The 26,670-nt window shown below is 43.5% G+C and overlaps 1 protein-coding gene across 1 annotated transcript; it reads left to right on the plus strand.

Moving 5' to 3' along the window:
• Positions 1–252: 252 nt before the first annotated feature.
• Positions 253–26,670, plus strand: LOC126270380 (uncharacterized). Its single transcript, XM_049974069.1, has 6 exons — positions 253–348; positions 8,403–8,469; positions 13,900–13,964; positions 14,052–14,087; positions 19,959–20,082; positions 26,484–26,670. The coding sequence occupies exons 1-6, from the start codon at positions 259–261 to the stop codon at positions 26,582–26,584; spliced, it is 483 nt and encodes a 160-aa protein (XP_049830026.1). The 5' UTR covers positions 253–258; the 3' UTR covers positions 26,585–26,670.

Genomic DNA, 26,670 nt, shown 5'->3' on the forward strand with positions numbered 1-26,670 from the left:
TAAGGAAACTGTCTGTCCGGTGGCTAGGGAAGTGCAGTGACAAGGACATGAGCAGCAATCGCACTTTTTCTTGCGATTCACACTGAATGGTGCACACAAAGCGGGTTGACCTGCACTTTAGCTTTTTCAGGCGATAGCGTTTCCGAGTGCCGCCGCCTGGAGGGTCTAGTTCCGGGAGAAACGCTCACGTGACGCGGAGCAGGGCTCCAGCGCCTGAATATAAACGCGCCTGCCTCTGCGGCAGCCGGGGACGACGAGATGGCGGCCAACGCTGGGACGCTGCTGCTGGCTTCTGCGCTCTGCCTGGTGGCTGCGACTGGGGTGCTCTCGCAGCTTGCTGACCGCTACGTAAGTCAAGAGTTAAGATATCTGCGTAGGCTTCCGTGCCGAGAGTCAGTTGTACAAAAGTATTCTGAGTGTCGCAGCGCGCCATATGTAAGAAACTACAGTGGAGAAAGCAACGTTTCGCCCACCTTTGTAGTGGCTTCTGATGGGATAGACTCAGAAGAAAACCACTGTAACCGTGGCCGAAACGACGTTTTTTACATTACGACTTCTACCTAGTCATAATGCCAGAAAACTTTTATGCCAAGTCAAAAGGTGTTTGAAAAAACGCTAGTGTACTGTGAAACCATTGTGGACACACACGAGCCCCAAGAATGGTGTCGAAAACGGGTTGTTTAAATGTAATACAGTCAGAAATTTCTAAATGCTTACTTCAGAACTCTAGTTGTGGCCAATGTGTTTATTTCGTTATTCAAATGGTTCAAATTGCTCTGAGCACTATGGGATTTAACATCTGAGGTCATTAATCCCCTAGAACTTAGAACTACTTAAACCTAACTAACCTAAGGACATCACATACATCCATGCCCGAGGCAGGATTAGAACCTGCGACGGAGACGGTCGCCGAGTTCCAGACTGAAGCGCCTAGAATCGCTCGGCCACAACGGCCGGCATTTCGTTATTATTCTAAGAAAAAGATAGAAACGAACAACTGAAAAAATCTTAAAGCTAATTCTTCCATTAAACACAGACCGGGTCATTATAATAAAAGTACGTAAGTCCATATACTCACGAGCTGTAATTATCGTACAGCAGTGAACATTGTTTCATTTGTTGATGCGTTAACACAGAACCGATTTACGTCAGAAAACAAATTAGTTACAATTGCGGCCACCAGCGCTGTACACTGCTAGTATGATGGTATAACATCAAGTCTGTCATTTGACAAGCCAGAAAGTGGATGAGCAATATGGCAATCGAGAAGAGAGACTGTGCACTATTACTGTAAAGTCTTATACACTACTGGCCATTAAAATTGCTACACCAAGAAGAAATGCAGATGATAAACGGGTATTCATTGGACAAATATATTATACTACACCTGACAAGTTCTACATTTTTACGCAAGTTGGGTGCATATATAATGAGAAATCGGTACCCAGAACAATAACCACTAGCCGTAATAACGGCATTAAAACGCCTGAACATTGAGTCAAACAGAGCTTGGATGGCGTGTACAGGTACAGCTGCCCTTGCAGCTTCAACACGATACCATCAAGAGTAGTGACTGGCGTATTGTGACAAGCCAGTTGCTCGGCCACCATTGACCAGACGTTTTCAGTTGGTGAGAGATCTGGACAATGTGCTGGCCAGGGAAGCAGTCGAACATTTTCTATATACAGAAAGGCCCGTACAGGACGAGCAACATGCGGTTGTGCATTATCCTGCTGAAATGTAGGGTTTCACAGGGCTCGAATGAATGGTAGAGCCACGGGTCGTAACATATTTGAAATGTAACGTCCATTGTTCAAAGTGCCGTTAGTGCGAACAAGGGGTGATCGAGACGTGTAACCAATGGCACCCCACATCATCACGCCTGGTAATACGCCAGTATGGCGATGACGAATACACGCTTCCAGTGTGCGTCCACCGCGATGTCGTCAAACACGGATGCGACCATCATGATGCTGTAAATAGAACCTGGATTCATTCGAAAAAATGACGTTTTGCCATTCGTGCCCCCAAGTTCGTCGTTGAGTACACTATCGCAGGCGCTCCTGTCTGTGATGCAGCGTCAAAGGTAACTGCAGCCATGGTCTCCGAGCTGATAGTCCATGCTGCTGCAAACGTCATCGAACTGTTCGTGCAGATGGTTGTTGTCTTGCAAACGTCCCCGTCTGTTGACTCAGAGATCGAGACGTGGCTGCACGATCCGTTACAGCCATGCGGATAAGATGCCTGTCATCCCGACTGCTAGTGATACCAGGTCGTTGGAATCTGCCACTGCGTTCCGTATTACCTTCCTGAACCCACCGATACCATATTCTGCTAACAGTCATTGGATCTCCACCAAAGCGAGCAGCAATGTCGCGATACGAAAAACCGCAATCGCGATATTCTACAATCCTACCTCTATCAAAGTCGGAAACGCGATGGTACGCATTTTTCCTCCTTAAACGAGGCAGCACAACTACGTTTCACCAGGCAACACCGGTCAACTGCTGTTTATGTATGAGAAATCGGTTGTAAACTTTCCTCATGTGAGCACGTTGTAGGTGTCGCCACCGGCGCCAACCTTGTGTGAATGCTCTGAAAAGATAATCATTTGCATATCACAGCATGTTCTTCGTGTCGGTTAAATTTCGCTTTGTAGCACTGCACCTTCGTGGTGTAGCAATTTTAATGGCCAGTAGTGTATAAACGTCAGCAATTGTTGTGCTACATTGAGAGCGTTAGAGGAGAGGCTTAAAATCATTAAACGGTTTACGGTAGATAATAATGAAGTTGGAGAACACGGATGAGCTTGGTTTGACACCTGGGAGAGGAAGGCGTCCTACCACGGTGGACGTTATTGACGAGGTCGCTGCTGCTGCAACTGATGATGCAGCGCGCGACACGAGTAGTGCTGGTGCTCGTGCGGTGTCACGACAATAATCCGTCCAATGTCCAACAGTATGGGATGCTCTGCGGTCTGTTTCACACTGTACCCACATGAGATCCAGACGGTGCAGGAACTGAAACCTCAAGATCCGCAGAAACTTTCTAAATTTGTTCTTTGGTTTCTGAGATGGACTGAAGTTGATGACATATGGGCGGAAAATATTCTATGCAGTGACGCAGCACATTTTATAGTACAGGATGCAGTGAATACACAAAATTGCTGAATTTGGGGTAGTGTTAAACCAGGCGTTATGCACGAAGAGCCATTTCCACTCTCCGTATATGACTGTGTGGTGTGGATGTACAAGCCCCTTTATTGTCTTTCTTCTTTGAGGAGGATACACCCAGAGAACCTATTCGATGTTACGTGACGTCTCCACGTAATCGAGACCTCCTCGTAAAAAATGTGATTCCTGCCTTGGAATAGAACAACTTTATGGAAACTACTGTTTTTATACGAGACAACACAAACGTAGCTTGCTTATTAAAAGATCTTAACGCAACCTTCTAGAAACGCGTCCTCTCCAGACATTTTTTAGACGCATGCCGCAAGATCAGCTGATCCGAATCCATGCGACTTTTGGCTCTGGGGATTTGCAGAAGAATTTCGTCACTAGGATTACGTTCTTTTTCAACTTGATCTGCAGACCAGTGTATAGGAACACGTTGCTCAGATTCTACCGGACCTGCTGCGAGCAGCTGTTGATACTTCGTTTCACGGGTCTTGTCGACATCTCCGGTCTTTATATTAAAAAACTGTGTAAGTGGAGGACAACAATAAAAGCAACTTTATACGTTTCTCACTCGTTTGACCTTTCCTAGCCTCGTCCCGTTTGTAATCCACACCATGTGGAAAGGTTCTGTACGTCTTTCTTGCACTCAAAGCGCCAGATTTGCACCTGGTGGCCAAACCTGGAACTAATGGTTTTTCCGGCGTAAATTAGTTCCGGATTCACGCATCAGAATTCCTACCCAGATTCGGTGCCATATGGTAACCACAGGCCACAATGGACCACTGTGGGTAGCTGTGCTTTCATTATAACCAAACGGTTTATATTTATTCCATAGAATTTTTACGTCGCTCCCAGGGAAGCGTGGTGAGACTGCGTTGCCAAGCATCACAAAAAAAAAAGGCTCTGAGCACTATGGGACTCAACTGCTGTGGTCATTAGTCCCCTCGAACTTAGAACTACTTAAACCTAACTAACCTAAGGACATCACACACATCCATGCCCGAGGCAGGATTCGAACCTGCGACCGTAGCAGTCGCACGGTTCCGGTCTGCGTACCTAGAACCGCGAGACCACCGCGGCCGGCTACGCATTACCATTTTACTCGCACACTGAACTTGGAGACTTAAGCGGTCCCTTGACTATCAATAATATTGTTCAATTTATTGACGTTTGGCTGCAGCAAGCGAAGTGGTATTGCGTAAACTTTTTGTCAAATCAAAGGCGAATACAGTCACCAGTTGTTAATGTGGATCTTGGGCTGGCTTTACGCTTGCCTAAGGAAAAATGAGGAAACGTGGGTGGATGAAGGAGTCGTTCGAATACTTCTAAAATGAACCCGCATTTCGAAGTCATTTCCACTTCACAACGCGTACTTCACAACCCATCAAATAATCAGTTTAGCATACGACATAGAGCTGAGAAAGATGCACAAGGTGGTTGTAATTAAACTTTCGCTACTTGAGCCTGTGTAGACTTAAAATTATTTACGGTATGGCTACCCAACCTTATAGGAATGGTGTTCAGACTGTGCGCTGCACGATTAGCGTTGTTAGTAATTTTAGTGCCGTGACTTACGTTAGTTGCCGATATTGGTACGGCGATGTGGGGTTGAAACACAAGCGTCAGTGCGCATTTTTGTTGCAGACATCTATATGGGTGGGGGACAAGGCGGCCAGGGCTTCGTTAGTGAAGCTGTTTTATCAAAACTACAGCAATAGTGCTGCTACTCTTCGCGAGCTTCGACATATTAAGGAAATACGGAGACGTCCACTTACCTCACCGCGGTTGAAGAACATGACTGTGAAGTTCGAATGAGACGTTTCGAGCAGCAGCAGAGCAAACTGTAGTGCGGTTCCAGGTTGTCATGGATGCAGATGGTCGTCGCATTGAGCAACATTTGTAACCTGGAGCATATACATGTTATGTAGTTAAAAAAAATGTTACTCTCTCTTGTGGAAATTAAAATGTGTTTCTTTCAATGGTTTATTCGATTTTTCTCTTTCGCACGTACTCGCAACCGTTTTCAAATTATCCTACGGTCACTCGTTTTTCGTGGTAGCTGTCTCAGGTAGTGAAAGTTTAATCGTAACTATCCTGTAAATATGACGAAAGAACATGCATCCTAAGCAGCTTCAACAATCAAAATCTTATTTTAGTACTTGCTCTGATACATTGTACTCAGGAGCCAAAGAAACTGGTACACACGCCTAACATAGTGTAGGGTCCCCTTGAGCACGCAGAAGTGCCGCAACACGAAGCGGCATGGACTCGGTTAATGTCTGAAGCAGTTCTGGAGGCGACTGACACCATGAACCTTGTAGGGCTGTCCACAAATGCGGAAGAGTACGAGGGGCTGGAGATCTCTTCTAAGCAGCATGTTGCAAGGCATCCCAGATATGCTCAATAATCTTCACGTCTGGGGAGTTTGTGGACCAGAAGAGGTGTTTAAACTCAGAAGATTGTTCCTGGAGCGAATCTGTAGCAATTCTGGACGGTTGGAGTATCGCATTGTCCTGCTGGAATTGTTCAAGTCCGTCGGAATGCACGTTGGACATGAATGGACACAGGTGATCAGACAGGATGCTTACGTACGTGTCACCTGTCAAGAGTTGTATCTAGACGTATCAGGGGTTCCATAACACCCCAACTGCACACTCCCCAAACCATTACAGAGCCTCCACCAGATTGAATAGTCCGTTGCTGACATGCAGGGTCCATGGATTCATGAGGTTGTCTCCAGTCCGCTCGATATAAATTGAAACGAGGCTCGTCCGACCAGGCAACATGTTTCCACTCACCAACAGTCCAATGACCACAGCAGTTGCGAGTCCCATAGTGCTCAGAGCCATTTGAACCAACAGTCCAATGTCGGTGTTGACGGAGCGAGGCGAGGCGTAAAGCTTTGTGTCGTGCAGTTATCATGTTTCACGATTGGGCCTTCGGCTACGAAAGCCCATATCGATGATGTTTCGTTGAATGGTTTGCACGCTGACACTTTTTCAGGGCCCAGTACTGAAATCTGCTGCAATTTTGTGGAAGGATTGCACTTCTGTCACTTTGAACGACTCTCTTCAGTCGTCGTTGGTCCCGTTCTTGCAGGATCTTTTTTCCGGCCGCAGCGATATCGGAGATTTGATGTTTTACCGGATTTCTGACATTCACGGTACGCTCGTGAAATGGTCGTACGGGAAGATCCCCACTTAAGCGCTACCTCGGAGATGCTGTCTCCCATCGCTATTGCGCCGACTATAACACCCGTTCAAAGTCACTTAAATCTTGACAACCTGCCATTGTAGCGGCAGTAACCGATCTAACATCTGCGCCGGGCACTTTTTGTCTTATATAGGCGTTGCCGACCGCAGTACCGTATTCTGACTGTTTACATATCTCAGTATTTGAATATACATTCCTACACCAGTTTCTTTGGCGCTTCAGTGTAGTTACGCATCCACTGGAGACAGTGCAACAAACAGCCCTGTAGCGGTTACCCGGCTAACCATAAACATATTAGGCTTGTGTACTTTCTTGGTTAGTCGCAATACAGCGTGGAGTAGGCCTTCCACGATGTTTGGTGTGTGTGTGTGCGTGTGTGTGTGTGTGTGTGTGTGTGTGTGTGTGTGTGTGTGTGTGTGTGTGTGAAATGTTATGGGACTTAACTGCTAAGGTCATCAGTCCCTAAGCTTACAAACTACTTAACCTAAATTATCCTAGGGACAAACACACTCACCCGTGCCCGAGAGTGGCCTAAAACCTTCGCCGGGACCAGCAGCACAGTCCATGACTGCAGCGCCTAAGACCGCTCGGCTAATCCAGCGCGGCCGGTGTTTGGTAATAAGCGATAGCTACTACGTGTGACAGAGGGGTACAAGTTTTGTTTCCATCGAACTTCAAGCGGTGAAGTACAGCGATGGTTATACTGTAAAAACACATGGAAGGCTTGTCTTAAGAGTGATGTATCAGGTGTGACTCTTGAAAAGAACACTTTTCACAGTGGGAATGAAAGTGTGTGATACGGATCTCGATTGTCTCAGTATTCATAGAGGTACGCAACTCGGGTACCTCGTGAATAGCACAAGTTTAGGATACTGTTTTTCGCCCCCAGCTAGTCTCCACCGAGCCAATCTTCTGACAAACTGCCAGGGCCTGAAGTGACATTTTTTCAATGAAACATGGTGCCAAGAACCCCTACACGCTGAGCCGTATCGTAACATGCATCAAGCTGAAGATACACCTCAATGTGAGTAGACATCCTATAAATGAGTGAATGATGAGAATAACAACGTGGCACGTAACTTTGCCGTTTTTATGGGCTTACTAGATCAGTATTTGCAATAGGACTGCTCGTTTTCTGGAGGAACAAGATGTGAAATGTGTTCTTCAAACACCGTATGAGATTAAGACCCTTTTAGGGTCGGTAAATGGTAGCCTTGTTTTGTCTATGGCGAGTGTCTATCAAACCCCTATAGTTGTGGCCTGTCATACTTCGGTCAATCCATTTGAGCCATGCAGTACCGTTGTACAGAGAGTGGTCGTCACATACGCACACAACAGCCGGGAAAATCGGCAATTGTTTTTGTACAATCATGATACGGAATGCAGCAATCCACAGATGCTGGCACGCACTTCCATTTACAGAGATAATGTAATTGAAGTACCTATTGAAAGTAATCGAGCAAGAGACACTACAAACAGAGACACAGTGTATGTGCTTCAAATCCTGATCTGTGCCTGGTTATACAACAGTGGGACATAGTCAATACTAACTGCTCATATCTTGTTGGTCAATGTTTCGCTATAAGTAACGTCTGCAGTTAGACAGCTCTGGTTGTGTGATCGCGCTGGTTGCTTAAGATGTGTGGTATCTTTCTTCATTCGCCGCCGTTTGGTTTTAAAATCGGTGAAACTTGTCCACCGAAGGTTTATTTTACAATCCACAGCGTCGCATTTGTGCCTAGAAAGCAACGGGAGTTTACTTCTACAAGAATTCGCTGCATTTACGTAAGTTACTTGAACATTCCAAACGCCAGCAGAAGCTCAAGTCTCAGAATAAAATAGTTGTGAGTGTCGGTTGCTTAGATGTCGACATCATGAAAGAAAAAAAAAAATACTGTTAAGTTGGAAGTAATTCGAACAACGATAAGAGTAAAATAATCAGAAAGTGTTAAAACATCAGAGTCTAGATGATTCTTTTTCATACAGGAATCTTGATTTATTTCGTTCCAGGTTACGGGTCACAGCAACTTCAATGAATCGATCGCTACCTGCAACAAGACATATCCGATTTCATTAGGTAAGCTTATGTATTATGAAGTGTAGTAACATATAAATTTGACCTATTTGCTGCGATTGCATTATTTCGCTCACCGATTGCCACTGTTCCTTAGAGGTAATTACAGCTCATTAGAAGCAGCGCGCACCATATTTCTGACGGATGTAGGAACACCCAGAACGAGCTGTGTGGTTTTTGTTTCGATACCGTGCAAGGAAATTATCTACTTTAGAGGGAACTCCCAGCAGAGGACGCTGGAGGCCTTTTCCTTATTTTCTTCATATTGTATGACAGTAGCCGTGGTTTCGATGTTAAACCGCTGATTACGTCTGTATGCTGAGATCTTTTTCGATTATATCTTCGCTCCCATCATATATTTCTTCAACGTTTAATAGTATACGGTGGAAAATTCAATCTAAAAAAAAAAATAAATGAGACCGCAGCAGAAAGTTTTCATACCTTTTATAGCTTCTGGTGCATTACTAATAAGCAAAGGTGTTTGACCCAGTGGAATTACACATTCCGATGCTTGTAGTTGTTTCAACGCCGCTGTAGAGTAACACCGACAGTATAACATCGTCCATGTATTCAGTTCTAACCCAGCTTCTTCCTTCTCTTCATCAACTGCAGTGCCACCATCTTTTGTAATACCGTTTACTCGATGCAGTCGTAAACTCCCAGCTTCTTTTTATTGTTCGCCTTTATAACATTCCGTGCTTTCCCAGGGTAGTTTTTATCACAGTATGGCCAAAATATCCCACCATTAGTGTCATCTTCCTGCTTTCAGAGCAAAGTTTTCATTCAATCTACTCTAACGCTAGCACATAACTGATGCTGACTATCCATGAAGTCAACAGCAGGTGTCATCCACTATGACATTCTCTGGGATGAATGCTCTTAACGTCAATTCATAGGGGACCGTGTTTATTACTGGGAGTGATGATTACAAGAACGATGGGAGTTTTGGAAATGGCACATTGTTAACGTACTAATGTTATTCCTTTTCCACATTTTGCTGCAAACTTCCCAGCATTTTTTAATGTCATCTGAATTTTCATTTATAACCTGGGGGTATTATTGTGAAGGAAGACTTGACGTTAATGCTCCGTTATTATTGAAATCATCAGCAGTAGTTCAGTTGAGAATACGAGGCCGTGCAGGAAAGTAATCCCGCCGAATTTTTTATATGAATACTTTTAAACCTTTTTTTTAAAAAAACAAAGTTTATTAATATTATACATTTTATTCTTCATGTCTACCTAGTTATTTCTCGACATAGTCACCCTAGCAGCGAAAACATCCCCTCCATGGAGAGACCAGTCTGTTGATACCATCAATGAAGAAATTTCGACTTTGAGGACCGAGCAACAATCTCATCCCTGCTAGCACCGCTTCAACGTTATCTGAGTGCAGTTTGAAAAAGATGAAAATCGAATGGGACCAAGTCGGGACTGTATGGAAGATTATCGACAACAGTGAACGCAAGGCGTCAGATTAATGAAGATGTCGCAGCGGTCGTGTATGGTCTCCCACTGCCATACTGAAGCAGAGGTTGCTCCATGTGCGAACGAACTCGTCAAATTGGAAACTCGATTGCAACACGCCGTGTCTCACGCACCGACATAGTTACGTTATGCACTGTCACCTTATAAGTCGCAATTCGGAGCCCTCTAGAGGCAGAGGGCTGCAAACATATATACATGAAGAACAAAGATGTATAATATTGATAAAATTTGTTTCATTTTCAAAGATTTAAAGAGTTTTCACATAAAAAATCCGGAGGTATTACTTTTCAGCACACCCTGGTAATTTGGGCAGAATGTGGTCTTCTTAAAGGATCTATACCGACATTTGTCTTAACTTATTTAGGAAGACAGCAAAGTACACTACTGGTCATTACAATTCGTACACCACGAAGATGACGTGCTACAGACAGGAAGAACATGCTGTGATATGCAAATGATTAGCTTTTCAGAGCATTCACTAAAGGTTGGCGCCGGTGGCGACACCTACAACGTGCTGACATGAGGAAAGTTTCCAACCGATTTCTCATACACAAACAGCAGTTGACCGGCGTTGTCTAGTGAAACGTTGTGATGCCTCGTGTAAGAAGGAGAAGTGCGTACCATCATGCCATCATGTTTCCGACTTTGATAAAGATCGGATTGCGGTTTATCGTATAGTGACATTGTTGCTCGCGTTGGTCGAGATCCAATGAATGTTAGCAGAATATGGAATCAGTGGGTTCAGGAGGGTAATACGGAACGCCGTATCACTAGCAATCGAGATAACAGACATCTTATTCGCATGGCTGCAACGGATTGTGCAGCGACGTCGCAATCCCTGAGTCAACAGATGGGGACGTTTGCAAGACGACAACCATTTGCCCTAACAGTTCGACGACGTTAGCAGCAGCATGGACTATCAGCTTGGAGACCATGGCTGCGGTTACCCTTGGCGCTGTATCACAGACAAGAGCACCTGCGACGGTGTACTCAACGACGAACCTGGGTGCACGAATGGCAAAACGTTATTTTTTCGGATGAATCCAGGTTCTGTTTAGAGCATCGTGATGGTCGCATCCGTGTTTGGCGACATCGCGGTGAACGCACATTGGAAGCGTGTATTCGTCATAGCCATACTGGCGTATCACCTGGCGTGATGGTATGGGGTGCCATTGGTTACACGTTTCGGTCACATCTTGTTCGCATTGACGCACTTTGAACAGTGGACGCTACATTTTAGATGTCTTACGACCCGTGGCTCTACCCTTCATTCGATCCCTGCGAAACCCTACATTTCAGCAGGATACTGCACGACCTCATGTTGGAGGTCCTGTACGGGCCTTTCTGGATACAGAAAAAGTTCGACTGCTGCCCTGGCCAGCACATTGTCCAGATCTCTCACCATCTGAAAACGTCTGGTCAATGGTGGCGGAGCAACTGGCTCGTCACAATAAGCCAGTCACTACTCTTAATGAACTGTGGTATTATGTTGAAGCTGCGTGGGCAGCTGTATCTGTGCACGTCACCGAAGCTCTGTTTGACTCAATGCCCAGGCGTATCAAGGCCGTTATTACGGCCAGAGGTGGTTGTTCTGGGTACTGATTTCTCAGGATCAATGCACCCAAATTGCGAGAAAATGTAATCACATGTCAGTTATAGTATAATATATTTGTCCAATGAATACCCGTTATCATCTGCATTTCTTCTTGGTGTAGCAATTTTAATGGCCATTAGTGTACTAAGGTAACAGGATTCGATATTCGGTCGAGTGGTTAATACCTGTTGAAACAGAATCAGGACCATTTGAATCTTTACTACTAAAAGGATAACTATTAAGTGTATATGGCTGGTGATTCTAGTATTTAGTGCTGTATTCTGCTGCTCGCGGTGAAATCGGGAAAAGTAAGACGTAAAGCCTGTACTAGCATGTACCGAAATTCTCTCTAACAGCGCCAGGGGATTGTCCGACCCAAAAATCGTTACCTGCATCCAGCGTGTAATAGATTTGAATGTATCCGTTGACAATGGTAATCTGTCTAGTTACCAGTTGCTCACGACCGGTTTAATTCCTAAGTGACACAAGCCGCCGCTTGGGCGCCAAGTCGACAGGGGCGCTAGGGTGTATCACAGAAGCGAAAACTAAACTGACACGGGTGGTGTACAAGGGAAAAAGAGGACAGGGGGCAAAAAATGATAAGTAACTTGAGTGGAAAAAAAATTGTCGGGGGAAGGGGGCAAAAAATGATAAGTCACTCTAATGGAAAAATGTTTTCGATCCAGGCTTGTAGGTGCTGGGGTTCACCCCTTGGGTTCCAAATACAGTGAATTCGAATCTTGTAACGTGAGGTCGAGTGCGAACGTTATTATCCTATGCTTATTCACTTTACATTTGTCGAAACTATGTCATCAGCACTCTACGTACAGTAGATTGCTGATAATCACTCTACTTACAGTTTTCCTGACAGCAAGAGACATCTACATAGTGTACGAGTACATCTAGATGACTTCTCTGTAGTTCACACTTCAGAGCATGGCAGAGGGTTCTTCGCACTTAACACTAAAATCTTTCTGTACGAGCTTTGATGTCTCTAATTTTATTACGTTGGTCATTTCTTCCTGTGTAGGTTGACGACAATAAAATATTTTTACATTCAGGTGAGAAAGCTGGCAACTGACATTTCGTGAGAAGATCTCGTCAGAACCAACAACGGCTTTGTTTTAACGATTGCCAGCCAGACCTGCTTATCCTATCCGCCATACTCTCTCCTCTACTTCGCGATAATACAAAACGAGCTGCCGTTCCTTGAATTTTTTCGATGACCTCCGTTAGTTGTACGTGATAAATACCTCATTCGGCACAGCAATACTCTAGCAGAAGACGAACAAGCGTAGCGTAGGCAGTCTCTTTAGAGATCTGTTCATCTTGTAAGTGTTTTGCCAATAAAACGTAGTCTTTGATTTTCCTTCCCCTCAAAGTTATGTACGCGATCGCTTCAACTTAAATTGTTCATAATTATAATTCGTAGCTATTTAGTCGATCTGACAGCTTTAAATTTGTGTGGTTTGTCTTGTAACTGAATTTTAATGGTTTTCTTTTTGTGCATATTTGGATGACCCAGTATATTTCCTAACATAGGTACAATGGTCACTTTGCGTATCATTCAGATATCGGGTGTAAGTCATTTTGCAATTTTTTTTATATTATGATGACAAGACAACGGAGACTGCCAATCTTTTGCCTGCCTCTCTTTGTGTACATGTCGAATAGCAATAATGAGAAAATGTGAACTTGTCGATGATTTATTCGGATACTGCTGTAATCTGTGCTTCGATCTAGTGGTAGAAATGTTGTTTAACTATCGGAGTACAGTAATCCGATTCCCTTGCTGTGTGTAATGGTACTCCCGTTTCGTTCGAACGATCTTCAGTTTTTCCTGCTCAAACAGGATGATAGGCTTTCATGTAATTAAGGGACCATCTGTAGGAAACATTCATATCATTCTTATGTTACTCTGATTTCTTTTACTCTCTGAGGATGTGCTAAATGCTAACTGACCTATTCGTATTCTAGCTAGCGTTTCTGACTTAATCGGTGACAGTCTCTCTACACTATTGAATGATTGTCACGGGTATTTCAATTTCGTACGATGTCATCTTTTAAACAAGACTTAACACCGATTATATACATTCCCTTGGTCATTTAGAAATTTTCCAGACTGGCTAAAATAGTAGTGGACAAACTACACTGTTTTATTGCTCATCAGCATAAATTTTAAATAATATTCTAATCTCTGAAACTCATTAAATGAAATTATGATGAAATGCACGTACATATTGCAATTCCGTACAAGGACTCATCTTGGAAGATATTTTTGTTATATTTCTATACCGTTGTTAATATTTCGATTGTTCTTTCTGTAAAGTATTGTTTTAAAATTTGTTTCAGCAACTCTGATTCTACGTATGTTGAACAATGGCACATTACCGGATGAAACAAATGAGAACGCCCGGGTGAGTAAAGTTGTTTGCTTCACAGTTTCATTTAAGATAAAAATAAATGGATTCTCTTGACTAACAGAGGGTAAATTTTTATTTCAGTGCTTTATAGAATGCATGGAACGTCAGAAGGGAACGGTAAGTAGTTTTTCAGTTTTAAATCTCCCTCTAATAAAGTAAGAAAGTGAGAAATGTGGCTGGTCCCCTTTCTTCTCTCAAGAAAGGGTTTTGTGCGAAAGGCTGATTAGGAGAATGAAGAGAATGATAGAACATTTGTTAAGAGGTCAGGAAATAACTTCCGTGGTACTAGATGGAGGGCATGAGCTTTAGGGGAAGATATAGGTTGGAACACACCCAATAAACAACTGAAGTCACTGGGTGCAACTATTTCTTTTAGATGAGGATGTTAGCCCAGAGGACGAAATCTTGGCATGCCACGTCAGACCAGTCAGAAAAGTGATAAAAAAAAGTGTGTTCCTCAGGTGGTATATGTAAGCCCCACACGATTTTAGCTTATGAGGTCATATGTTTATTTTAACAGTGGGCCGATGCCTATGTTAGAGCAGCAGTTCTACTCCACAAAGAAGAGAGATCTTAAACCTCTCTCCACACCAGCAAAAAATGCTGTTGTAGAAGTTGTGACTCCAGTAAGTACAAATATGAATGAGACAGTACAGGTTTAGGTGTATTGACAATGTAAAAATAATTAAAATTATGTACCTTCATATAGTCTCTGATTTAGAAAATTTATCGCGGTATGATGCCTACATGTGTGGCAAGGAATCAAAGAGTTCCTGAATACGTTTCTGGGGAATATAACATCATATGGGCTCTGGACATCGGAAAACGACTCAGTGACATGTTTGTCACCAGACCACACTGAACCAGACGGAGCCGAACCAATGTGGCGGGAAGCTCAACACCTGATTTAATTCAACATACAACGGACTGCAGAAAAAGCTGTATGTTCCGTTACGAAGATGCGTCCAAGAAGTCGACCATCAAATAATCACGGTGCTTAGTCTCGTACCTGTCTGTCGCTGGGTAAGACCTAGTTGTGTTCACTTGTCGTACACATGCATAACTTTCGTAGCAGAACGCCATCTGAGAGCGTAAATGTCATGCTATGACAAACCTGTTTCCCAGAGACGAGTCAGAATGCTCAATTCCCGTCCTACCACATGCTAATATCGCATTCTTTTGCGTCGACCAGATGTAGTGGCATTTATGTCCGTGTGTGTAGCACATTTAATGTGGTCTTTACATTACTATAGTCGTAAATTAACCTACAGCATTAAATTTAAGAATTCCTGTGAATACGCCCTTCAGTGCAGTAAAGGAGTTGCCCAATAGAAAGTTCTGCAATTGAGTCTTAAACTTCACTGCATTACCTGCATGAAATTTAACGTGCTCTCATAGAATGCTGAGTGGATATATATCTCACACCTGTTTGAATAAGTGGTAACCTCCTTCAGTCTTAAGAATATGTTTTTGATCATAGAGTTAAATTCATGGTTTTCACTTCTTTGTGAAAACAAAAATATTGGTAATGACATTGACCACAAACGTATATACAGACAGTCAATTATCACCCCCCCCCCCCCCACACACACACATATATACGGTATTGGACTGTGTTTGCTATACAGGGTGGTCCATTGATCGTGACAGGGCCAAATATCTCACGAAATAAGAGTGAAACGAAAAAACTACAAAGAACGAAACTTATCTAGCTTGAAGGGAGAAACCAGATGGCGCCATGGTTGGCCCGCAAGATGCCGCTGCCGTAGGTCAAACGGATATCAACTGCGTTTTTTAAAAATTGGAACCCCCAGTTTTTATTACATATTCGTGTAGTACGTAAAGAAATATGAATGTTTTACTTCGAGCACTTTTCTCGCTTTGTCTTGCATGGCGCTGTAATAGTCACAGACATATGGCTCACAATTTTAGACGAACAGTTGGGAACAGGTAAGTTTTTTAAATCAAAATACAGAACGTAGGTACGTTTGAACATTTTATTTCGGTTGTTCCAGTGTGATATATGTACCTTCGTGAACTTATCATTTCTGAGAACGCATGCTGTTACAGCGTCATTACCCGTAAATATCACATTAATGCAATAAATGCTCAAAATGATGTTCGTCAACCTCAATGCATTTGGGAATATGTGTAACGACATGCCTCTCAACAGCGAGTAGTTCGCCTTCCGTAATGTTCGGACATGCTTTGACAATGCGCTGACGCAAGTTGTCAGACGTTGTCGGTGGATCACGATAGCAAATATCCTTCAACTTTCGCCACAGAAAGAAATCCGGGGACATCAGATCCGATGAACGTGCGTGCCATGGTGTGGTGCTTCGACGACCAATTCACCTGTCATGAAATATGCTATTCAATACCGCTTCAACCGCACGCGAGCTACGTGCCGGACATCCATCATGTTGGAAGTACATTGCCATTCTGTCATGCAGTGAAACATCTTGCAGTAACATCGGTCGAACATTACGTAGAAAATCAGCATACATTGCACCATTTAGATTGCCATCGATAAAATGGGGGCCAATTACCCTTCCTCGTAGAATGCGGCACAGTACATTAACTTGCCAAGGTCGCTGATGTTCTACTTGTCGCAGCCATCGTGGATTTTCCGTTGCCCAATACTGCATATTATGCCGGTTTACGTTACAGCTGTTGGTGAATGACGCTTCGTCGCTAAATAGAACGCGTAAAAAAAAATCTGTCATCGTCCCGTAATTTCTCCTGTGCCCAGTGGCAGAACTGTTCACGACGTTAAAAGTCGTCAACATGCAATTCCTGGTGCATAGAAATATGGTACGGGTGCAATCGATGTTGATGTAGCATTCTCAACACCGATGTTTTTGAGATTCCTGATTATCACGCCATTTGTCTGCTACTGATGTGCGGTTTAGCCGCGACAGCAGCTAAAACACCTACTTGGCCATCATTATTTGTTGCAGGTCGTGGTTGACGTTTCACATGTGGCTGAACACTTCATGTTTCCTTAAATAACGTAACTATCCGGCGAACGGTCCGGAAACTTGGATGATATCGTCCAGGATACCGAGCAGCATACACAGCACACGCCCGTTGGGCATTTTGATCACAATAGCCATACATCAACACGATATCGACCTTTTCCGCAATTGATAAATGGTCCATTTTAACACGGGTAATGTTTCACGAAGCAAATACCGTCCGCACCGTGGAATGTTACGTGATACCACGTACTTATACGTTTGTGACTATTACAGCGACATCTATCACAAAGCGATAAAAGTAGTCCATCTAAAACATTCATATTTCTTTACGTACTACACGAATATGTAACAAAAAATTGGGGTTCCTATTGAAATAAAACGCTGTTTATATCCGTTTGACCTATGGCAGCGCCATCTAGCGGCCAATCATAGCGCCAGCTGGTTTCCCCCTTCATGCTAGACGAGTTTAGTTTTTTCTAGTATTTTCGTTTGATGCTTATTTAGTGAGATAGTTGGCCCGGTCACGATCAATGGACATACCGGAAAAACGGTCTAATATCTCTCGTGCTGCAAATCTTGAATGCGCTGGGCAACGGTCTTGCTGAAACCGCATACGTTGCTGAACATCAAGGGCAATATCCTACATTGCTACTGGTACTTTGTGTTCTATAAATGTTCGATGTTTTTTCCCATTCAATGTGCTGTTGATAACTACGGACCAGTGAGTTTGTACCCCATGATGCCACACCGTACGTTAACTGACCGAGTATGTTGATGGTCAACTTGCCGTAAGCAGTACGGATTGTCTTGCACTCCAGTAATGCATGTTATGCCCATTAACACTACCAAGCTTTGTCGATGTAGACTCATCGGAAAACAGGACCTTAGTAAAGAACTAGGGGGGTCATCTGCATTTGTTGACTTGCCTTTTCACAAAACTCTGCCTGGTTGTGGAAATCGACACCATGAAGTTCTTGACGCACTGCCGCTTGGGTGCACTGCTGATGGTACAGCCATATCATTATCCTCTACTGCAATGAGTTTGTTTAGTTTTATTTTTGCTGATCTGTACGTTGCCATCAGACATAAAGGCGTTCATAACCTTATAAAGAGCGAACGAGAGCGGGCTTTCTCTTAAAAACGCGTCTATTCTCCAAACTATAAGTAAGTGTGCAGACAAAAAACACTGTGCAGGTATTGAAATGTTTAGAGCTTCTATGTCATGATGCATCATAATTCGCTACATGCTCACGATGGCACGTAAAGTAGTTTCCTGTTCGATATGTTAGAGAAATACAACGTTATCAATGGGGTTTCGAACCAGAAGTTATGAAATACTGGCCTGTCCGAATTTCACAGCATGTATGTGGGTCCCACATGCCATTGGATATTCAAGTGCCATTGAGTAGCATGTCGTAAATTACGATTGTGTACCCATTTCTATTCCTCCGATTACAGCGCCATCTGTGACCAAACAAAGAAAATACTCCATACAAAACATGTGTAGATTTTGGAGTAGAATCGTAATCTGCAATACAAAGAGGTGGTTCCCATTGAAGATTTCAAAGTTGGCTCCTGTCCCCAACGTGCATGAGGTGAAGAGGGGTCGAGTGTGGTATCATTGGATGCCCCCCTCCAAATTAGAACTATAACTTTTCTTGATTTGATGTGTAGTTTTCGAGATATTTCAATGTCTTCAGTTTATATGTATGGATATGTGTGTGTGTGGTTTTTTCAGCCCCTAACATGTAGGCTGTCCTTCACAACAGGTGCAATGTTTTGCATTACTATCGGTCTGCTTGATCAACCTGTTTTGCAGGAGCTATACGTGCAGTTGGGCATGGCTGGGGGAAGGCTGATTGTGAGATGAATAGAGGAGTGCATGAACAGAGAGAGGGGGGCAGTAGGGGAAAGAGAGGGCACCTATTTGTGATTATATATATTGACTTCTTGTTGTACCACCTATAGAAAGTGGCACATCATGACATTCTTGCCCATGCTCCTTTATAATCCCTGTCATCGCAATTGTGTAAATTAGAGACTTCCGAATGCGGAGCACATCACTTATAATTGACAGGTTGCTCTGCATCTACAATAGGTCTCGTATACACTTTCTTGTTTATCACATCTGTGTTTTAGATTAATTATATGAGATAAAATTTACCATGTCTTTTGATTAACGGACCTGAAGGAACTGTAGAATGGATTGGAACCTGTAATGATTATAAACACAGTAGTGAATATAAACATGATCTCCTTCCAGAGGCCCATCAGGGCTTACCAACCACCGTGTCATCCTCTGTCAATGGCGTCATTGGATGCAATGTGGAGGGCATGGGGTCAGCAGACTGCTCTCCCAGCCATTTTCAGTTTTTGTAGCCTGGAGCTGCTACCACTCACTGGTCACGTAGCTCCTGAATCACTAGGCTCAAATAAAAATCGATAAAATAATACGACATAGTTCTCGCTGATATCTTCTCAAGCTTTCATAAACGAGTATTCATCTCAAAAAAGCTTTTGTGGAAACAAGAAGTAATAGAATGTGGGTAGCGTTTATAAACGTGTAATGAATTGTGTTGCATGTACCATTATGAAGTGACTGATTCAGTGGCTAATCTTTCTTTAGGTAATGTCATAGGTGAACATAGCTGTACTATAGGCAAGATGAGGACCAGAATATCGTCCAATCTTATCAGAAACGAAGTATGATATCGACAGTGTGATCATCCAAAATATGACACTTAGATAGTTGATAAGACTGTAAAATGCAGCTGTTACTTCATGTTTTTGTGAGTTTCATTAGAACAGACTGCATAACCGACTGGTACCAATAGAAACAAGATGCCCTGAATTTTCACGAATCTCGTTGTTATTTCATTTTTCCATTCATCTTTAGTCAATTTTGACAGCCACCATGATATCCTGATTACAGGACAATATTTTCACTTATGAAATATGGTAGAAATAATTTTTCATGTGGAAGTTCCAGATATACATTCATGCACAGGTAAACACCGATGGCACATGGAACACAACGCTTGCAGAGCAGATGGAGATCGACATCTCCATAGCGCGTGGCAAAAACCACACGGAGGACATCAGGAAGATCATGGAGGAGTGCACTACAATGAGTAAGTATTGTTAATGCGGTAACATTGCTAATCTGTTAATTTTAGCATCAGTACTCACATGTACGTGTGATGACCGTCCACAACAGGTATCCAAGTGGTCTCCTTTATTCTTCAGCCTGTAGACATGCCTTTTCGTAGAATCTGATAGCTTCATTATTGAATATCTGTTCCTTTGATTACTGATTTGTAAATTGTCTCTTCCTCGCATAACATATTGGTGATTATGATGTACGTTAGGATCCTGGTAAGGATCTTTTAACAGTTTAATTAAATTTTTTTGTATATGCTGATAAGTTTTTTCATTTCTCTACGTGACACTTACGAAACTTACTTTCATCATATGTCACTGCTTTATTCTTCTTACTGCTGTTACAGAGATATAACACAGAGTGATTTTTTTTTTTTGAGTGATCAGTTTTGTGACTGGTTTGAAGCGGCTGCCACGAATTCCTCTCCAGTGGCAACCTCTCCATCTTAGAGTAGCACTTGCAACGTATGTCCTCAATTATTTGCTGGAAGTATTCCAATCTCTGTCTTCCTCCACAGGTTTCGTCCTCTACAACTCTCTCTAGTATAGTGAAGGTCGTTCCCCGATGTCTTAACTGATGCCCTATCATCCTGTGCCTTCTCCTTGTAAGTGTTTTCCACATTTTCCTATCCTCTTCGATTCTGCGCAGAACCTCCTCATTCCTTACCTTATTGGTCTAAGTAACTACCAACATTCTTCTGTGGCACCACACCCCCAATGCTTCGATTCTCTTATGTTCGGTTTTCCCATGGTCCATGTTTCACTACCATAAATGCCGTTCTCCAGCCGTGCATTCTCTGAAATTTCTTCCTCAAATTAAAGGCTATGTTTTACTAGCAGATTCCTCTTGTCCAGGATTGTCCTTTTTGCAGTTGCTAATCAGCTTTTTATATCATCCTTGCTCCGTCTGCCATTGGTTATTTTACTGCCTACATAGTAGAATTCCTTAGCCCCGATGGGGTTGATGATCTTCGCCAGAAGATGGGTAGCATGACACTTCCCGAAACGTCGCGAGATATCAACGCTACCAACCTGGTGGAGACCCGAGAAACCTTCATCAGTAGTTTACGCCGGGAAAGCCTGCAGTCACATATACGACATCTCTACGGGGAGGAAATAGTCTGCAGGTTCAAACGGCTGCAGGAAGAACGCACCAGGAAAGCGAAACTTCTCAGCGCACTGGCTTTCCTACAACGCTGTCGAGACGAGAACATCTTACCAATGTTTGCGGTGATTCGACATCCAGTAAAATCTAAGAGGACCGACCGGATATTACAACGAGCAGGCATGGCCTTAGTAAGGGAGCGCATTCATTTCACTCGGAAAGAGCTTGATAGGAATGCGCACACCCTCCTCACACGCCACCTACAACTGGCAACGACATTACCAGCCTATCTGTGGGAATGGGCCGACTGCAGCACGTACTCCAACAGTGAGGTGCAAAAACGGGGCTCTACATCTAAACAACTCGGCAAATTCGGCAGATTAGCCGGGACACAGACCACAAAAAAGGAGATGAATTATACCAGAGACGTGGTCAATTTGGCTGGAAAAGAACTGGACGCTGCCACAATCGCAGTCCTCAAAAAAATGACTGATTTTCGTCCCCGTCACCAGACCGATCCCGAAACTAGACATTATCAGTGGCGTGGAAGAAGTAGTACGAGGGCTTCCAAAGCAGAGGAAGTCAGACGGGAAACTAGAAGAATAATTGACAGATCTCGAATGCCTAAGAATAACATATCCGCGGAAGGACGAGCAGCTCTCCGGCCCCTTAGAGATGACCCTGATACAGCGATCCTACCAGCGGACAAAGGGAACGGGACGGTGCTGTTAAGTACTGCCGAGTGCCGGCAGAAAATAAACCTTCTGCTACAAGACGAGGCCTACAAGATGCTGAAGAAGGATCCAACCCCGATGATGAGTAGAAAGACGATAGCTCTGTTGAAGGAATCGGACTTAGCAGAGCAAATGAAGAAGCGACTGTACCCCAGAGCTCCAGCGATACCACGCCTCTATGTACTCCCCAAGATCCATAAGGAAGGGGTGCCTCTGAGACCGATTGTGGACTCCATCAACTCTCACAGTTACGAACTTGCGAAATATCTAGCGACACTGCTTAAACCGCTTGTGGGACACTGCAGCCACCATGTGAGAAACTAAACCGAATTCGTAAAAATACTCAGGCACATTCGACTACAAAGGGAGGACCTACTGGTGAGCTTCGACGTGACGTCGCTTTTCACGAAAGTGCCTCTTCAAGACGCCTTGGCACCTTTAATCCAGCATTTTTAACCACAAACAGTCAGCCTCTTCGAACACGCACTAACAACCACGTACTTTCAGTGCAACGGGGAATTATTCGAGCAGATCGACGGTGTGGCGATGGGTTCTCCATTGGCTCCTGCGGTTGCAAACCTCTACATGGAACATTTCGAGGAGGTGGCCCTTCAAACTGCCAGACAGAAAGCGAAGCACTTCTTCCGCTATGTAGACGACACTTTTGTCGTGTGGGGACATGGCAAACAGGCACTAGATGAGTTTCTTGAACATCTCAACAGCATCCATCCGAACATCAAATTTACAATGGAAATGGAGTAGCCGGCCGGTGTGGCCGTGCGGTCTAGGCGCTTCAGTCTGCAACCGCGTGATCGCTCCGGTCGCAGGTTCGAATCCTGCCTCGGGCATGGATGTGTGTGATGTCCTTAGGTTAGTTAGGTTTAAGTAGTTCTAAGTTCTAGGGGACTGATGACCACAGCAGTTAAGTCCCATGTGCTCAGAGCCATTTGAACCATTTTGAAATGGAGGAAAATCGATGCCTCCCCTTCCTTGATATTTTAATTCAGAGGAAGGCAGATGGATCACTAGGCCATGCAGTACATAGGAAGAAGACACACACAGATCTGTACCTTCATGCAACAAGCTGCCACCATCCAGTACAAAGACAAACAGTACTGACCACCCTGGTACTTAGGGCGCGCGCCGTCTGCGACAAAGACAGCCTACCATCCGAGCTGCAACACCTGAGGGAAGCCTTCCAACAAAATGGCTACAGTGAAACGCAGATCAACAGGGCGCTCAAAACGAAGGAGGAAGCAGTGAGAACCCCAGAAGAAAATAATGAAGGAGAAGAAGAAGATAAACAACTCGCGTTTCTTCCGTACGTGGGTCCGCTCTCGGCCAAAATTGCACTACTTCTGGGAAAATACAAAATCAAAACCATTCTCCGACCACCACCGAAGACGAGGGAGCTCCTAGGTTCTGCCAAAGACGCGCTGAACCTTAACACACCAGGAGTATAAAATATACCATGCGAATGCGGAAAGCAACACATTGGGCAAACACAGCGCTGCATATCTAAACGCTGCAAAGAACGTATCAGATGTGTGCGACTAGGCCACACAGAAAAATCAGCCATAGCAGAACACAGCATCAATGAAGAACACACCTTCAACTTCGAAAACACGAAGGTACTGTGCCCAGCATCTGGCTTTTGGGAAAGCGTTATCAAAGAATCCATAGAAATAAGAATTCACGAAAATCTGGTCAACAGAGACGAGGGATACCAATTCAGCGCAGCGTGGAACCCTGCGATAGCGGCAGTCCGTTGGGAGCGCGCCCGTCAACGTCCTCCGCAGTGGACGCAGACGAAATGCTCACACCAGGAACCGAACGCGGCCGCCGGGGGCGCCCGCCATCCCCACCACCGCGCGCACGCCGCTGGTCCACCACAGCCACCCGAGGTCTATTGGAGGGGGGCAACCGCGCATATAAATAGCCCGCTCTCCGCGAATCTCGACACTTCGCCAGAAGATGGGTAGTATGACACTCCCCGAAACGTCGCGAGATATCAACGCTATCACCCGGCTGGAGACCCGAGAAACCTTCATCATCAACCCCGATGTTAAGTTTCTTGGGCGTTCTTATTTCTGCTATTGCTCATTACTTCCGTCAGTTTCCGATTTACTCTTAGTCCATACTCTGTACTCATTAGAATGTTCATTCCATTCAGCAGATCATGTAACCCCTCTTCACTTTCACTCAGGATAGCAATGTCATCATCGAATCGTATCATTTATTCCCCTTCACCTTGTGTTTTTGTCCGATTCCTGAACCTTTCTGTTATTTCCATCATTGCTTCCTTGATGTACAGATTGAACAGCAGGAACGAGAGACTACATCCTCGTCTTACAAACTTTTTAATCCGAGCACCTCGTTCTTGGTCGTCCACAGTTGTTATTCCCTCTTGGATCTCGTATATATTTTATATTGACTGTATCTCCCTATAGCTTACCCCTATTTTTCTCAGAATTTCGAACATCTTACACCATTTTACACTGTCGAAAACTGTTTCCAGGTCGACAAATTCAATGAACGTGTCTTGATTTTTCTTTACTCTTGCTTCTATTATCAGCCGCAATGTCAGAATTGTCTCTCTGGTGCCTTTACCTTCCCTAAAGCCAAACTGATGTAATCTAACACATACTCAATTTTCTTTTCCAGTCTTTTGTATATTATCCTTGTCAACAACTTGGATGCATAAGCTGTTAAGCTGACTGTCCAATTATTCTCGCATTTGTCAGCTCTAGCAGTCTTCGGAACTGTGTGGATGATATTTTTCCGAAAGTCAGATGGTATGTAGCCAGACTCATCCATTTCGTCTATGCTTCCCTGCAATTCCTATTTATTTCATTCCTCAGTGATCTGTATTTCTGTATTCTAATATTTCTTCGAACATTTTTGTACTTCCTTCTTTGATCGATCAACTGAAGTATTTATTCTGTTATCCTTGGTTTCTACGGAGTTACCTTGTTTCTACCTATGTTTTTCTTTCCGACTTCTGTTATCGCCCTTTTTTAGAGACGTCCATTCCTCTTCAACTTTACTGCCTACTGAGCTATTCCTTATTGCTGTATCTATAGCCTTAGAGAACTTCAGGCGTATCTAGTCATTACGTAGTACTTCCGTATCCCACTTATTTGTGTGTTAAGTCTTCCTGACTAATCTGTTTAACTTCAGCCTTCTCTTCATCACTACTACGTTGTGGTCTGAGTCTGTATCTGCTCCTAGGTATGCCTTACAATCCAATATCTGATTTCGGAATCTCTGTCTGGCTATTTTGTAATCTACCTAAAATCTTTCCATATTACCCGATTTTCCAAGTATACCTCCTCCTCTTCTCGTTCTTGAAGAGTATTTTGTATTAGTAACTGACATTTATTACAGTCTTTCTCCTCTCTCATTCCTTGTCCCAAGCCCATATTCTCCTGTAAGATTTTCTTCTACTCCTTCCCCAGCAACTGCATTCCAGACCCCCATGACTACTACATTTTCGTCTCCATTTACATACTGTACTACCCTTTCTACCACTTCAACATCCTCATATACTTTGTCTATCTCTTCATCTTCAGCTTGCAATGTCTGCATGTGTACCTGAACTACCGTTGTCTGTGTTCGTTTGCTGTCGATTCTGATAATAACAACCCTATCACTGAACTTAGAGAAACACACTCTCTGCCCTACCTTCCTGTTCATAACGAATCTTATTCACGTTATACCATTTTCTGCTGTTGTTGATTGTATCCTACAGTCATCCGGCCAAAAATCGTTGCCTTCTTTCCATTTCACTTCACTGGCCACTACTATTTCTAGAATGAGCATTTGCATTTCCCTTTTCAGATCTTCTAACTTCTGTACCGCGTTCAAGCTTCTGACATTCCACACCCCGACTCGTGGAAAGTTATACTTTCGTTGGTTTTCACTTCTTTTCTCATGGTCACATTCCCTTTCCATCCTCCTCCCGGGGACTATTCCGGAATGTTTTGGCAGTGGAGAGATCACCATGAAGCTGCTTCCGTTACAAACCACATGTTCTGTGGATAGATGTTATGTGTCTTTAATGCAATGGTTTTTATCGCCTTTTGCATCCTCATGCTGTTGATTATTATTGATTCTTCTGCCTTTTGGGGCAGTGTGTATTTGATGACACTACTTGTAAAGTTATTGGATTGTGTTTGTGTGCACGAACATAGTGTATGGTAGGCACCGGCAGACAGAAAGAGAGAGTAACAGAGGCAAAGGAGAAAATGTCTCCTAAATACCCGGTTTGTTTGGTGTACGATAACTTTTGTCTTAAAATACATAACAATTTTGTAATGAAATTTTTATTAACTGACAGATTAAAAACTTCAAGAAGTATATCATGAAGCAGTTTTGACATAGTGCCCAGTTTTGAGATATTTCTGCACTGTATATCATTTCCTCCTCTGTATGTCAGAGTTATTGCTATATTGTTTTATTATTGCTACATTATTTTGTTATTAACTATAAGTTTAAGCCACATTGCATTAAATGTTGCATCTCTATTTCACAGCGGGTTCTGGTTCCTGCATGACAGTCTACCTGATAAAGAAATGCATTGACAACAGACTAATTGTCTTACGAGGACCCTTTCAACGTTATAAACATGAATGAGGTTACATTGACTTGTCAGCCACTGTGATATTCAGCATCAGAAAATTGTTAAGTAGTTTCTCAATAAAAAAATTTAGACACAAGTA

The sequence above is a fragment of the Schistocerca gregaria genome, chromosome 1 (genome assembly GCF_023897955.1).
Source record: "Schistocerca gregaria isolate iqSchGreg1 chromosome 1, iqSchGreg1.2, whole genome shotgun sequence".
Classification (NCBI taxonomy): domain Eukaryota; kingdom Metazoa; phylum Arthropoda; class Insecta; order Orthoptera; family Acrididae; genus Schistocerca; species Schistocerca gregaria.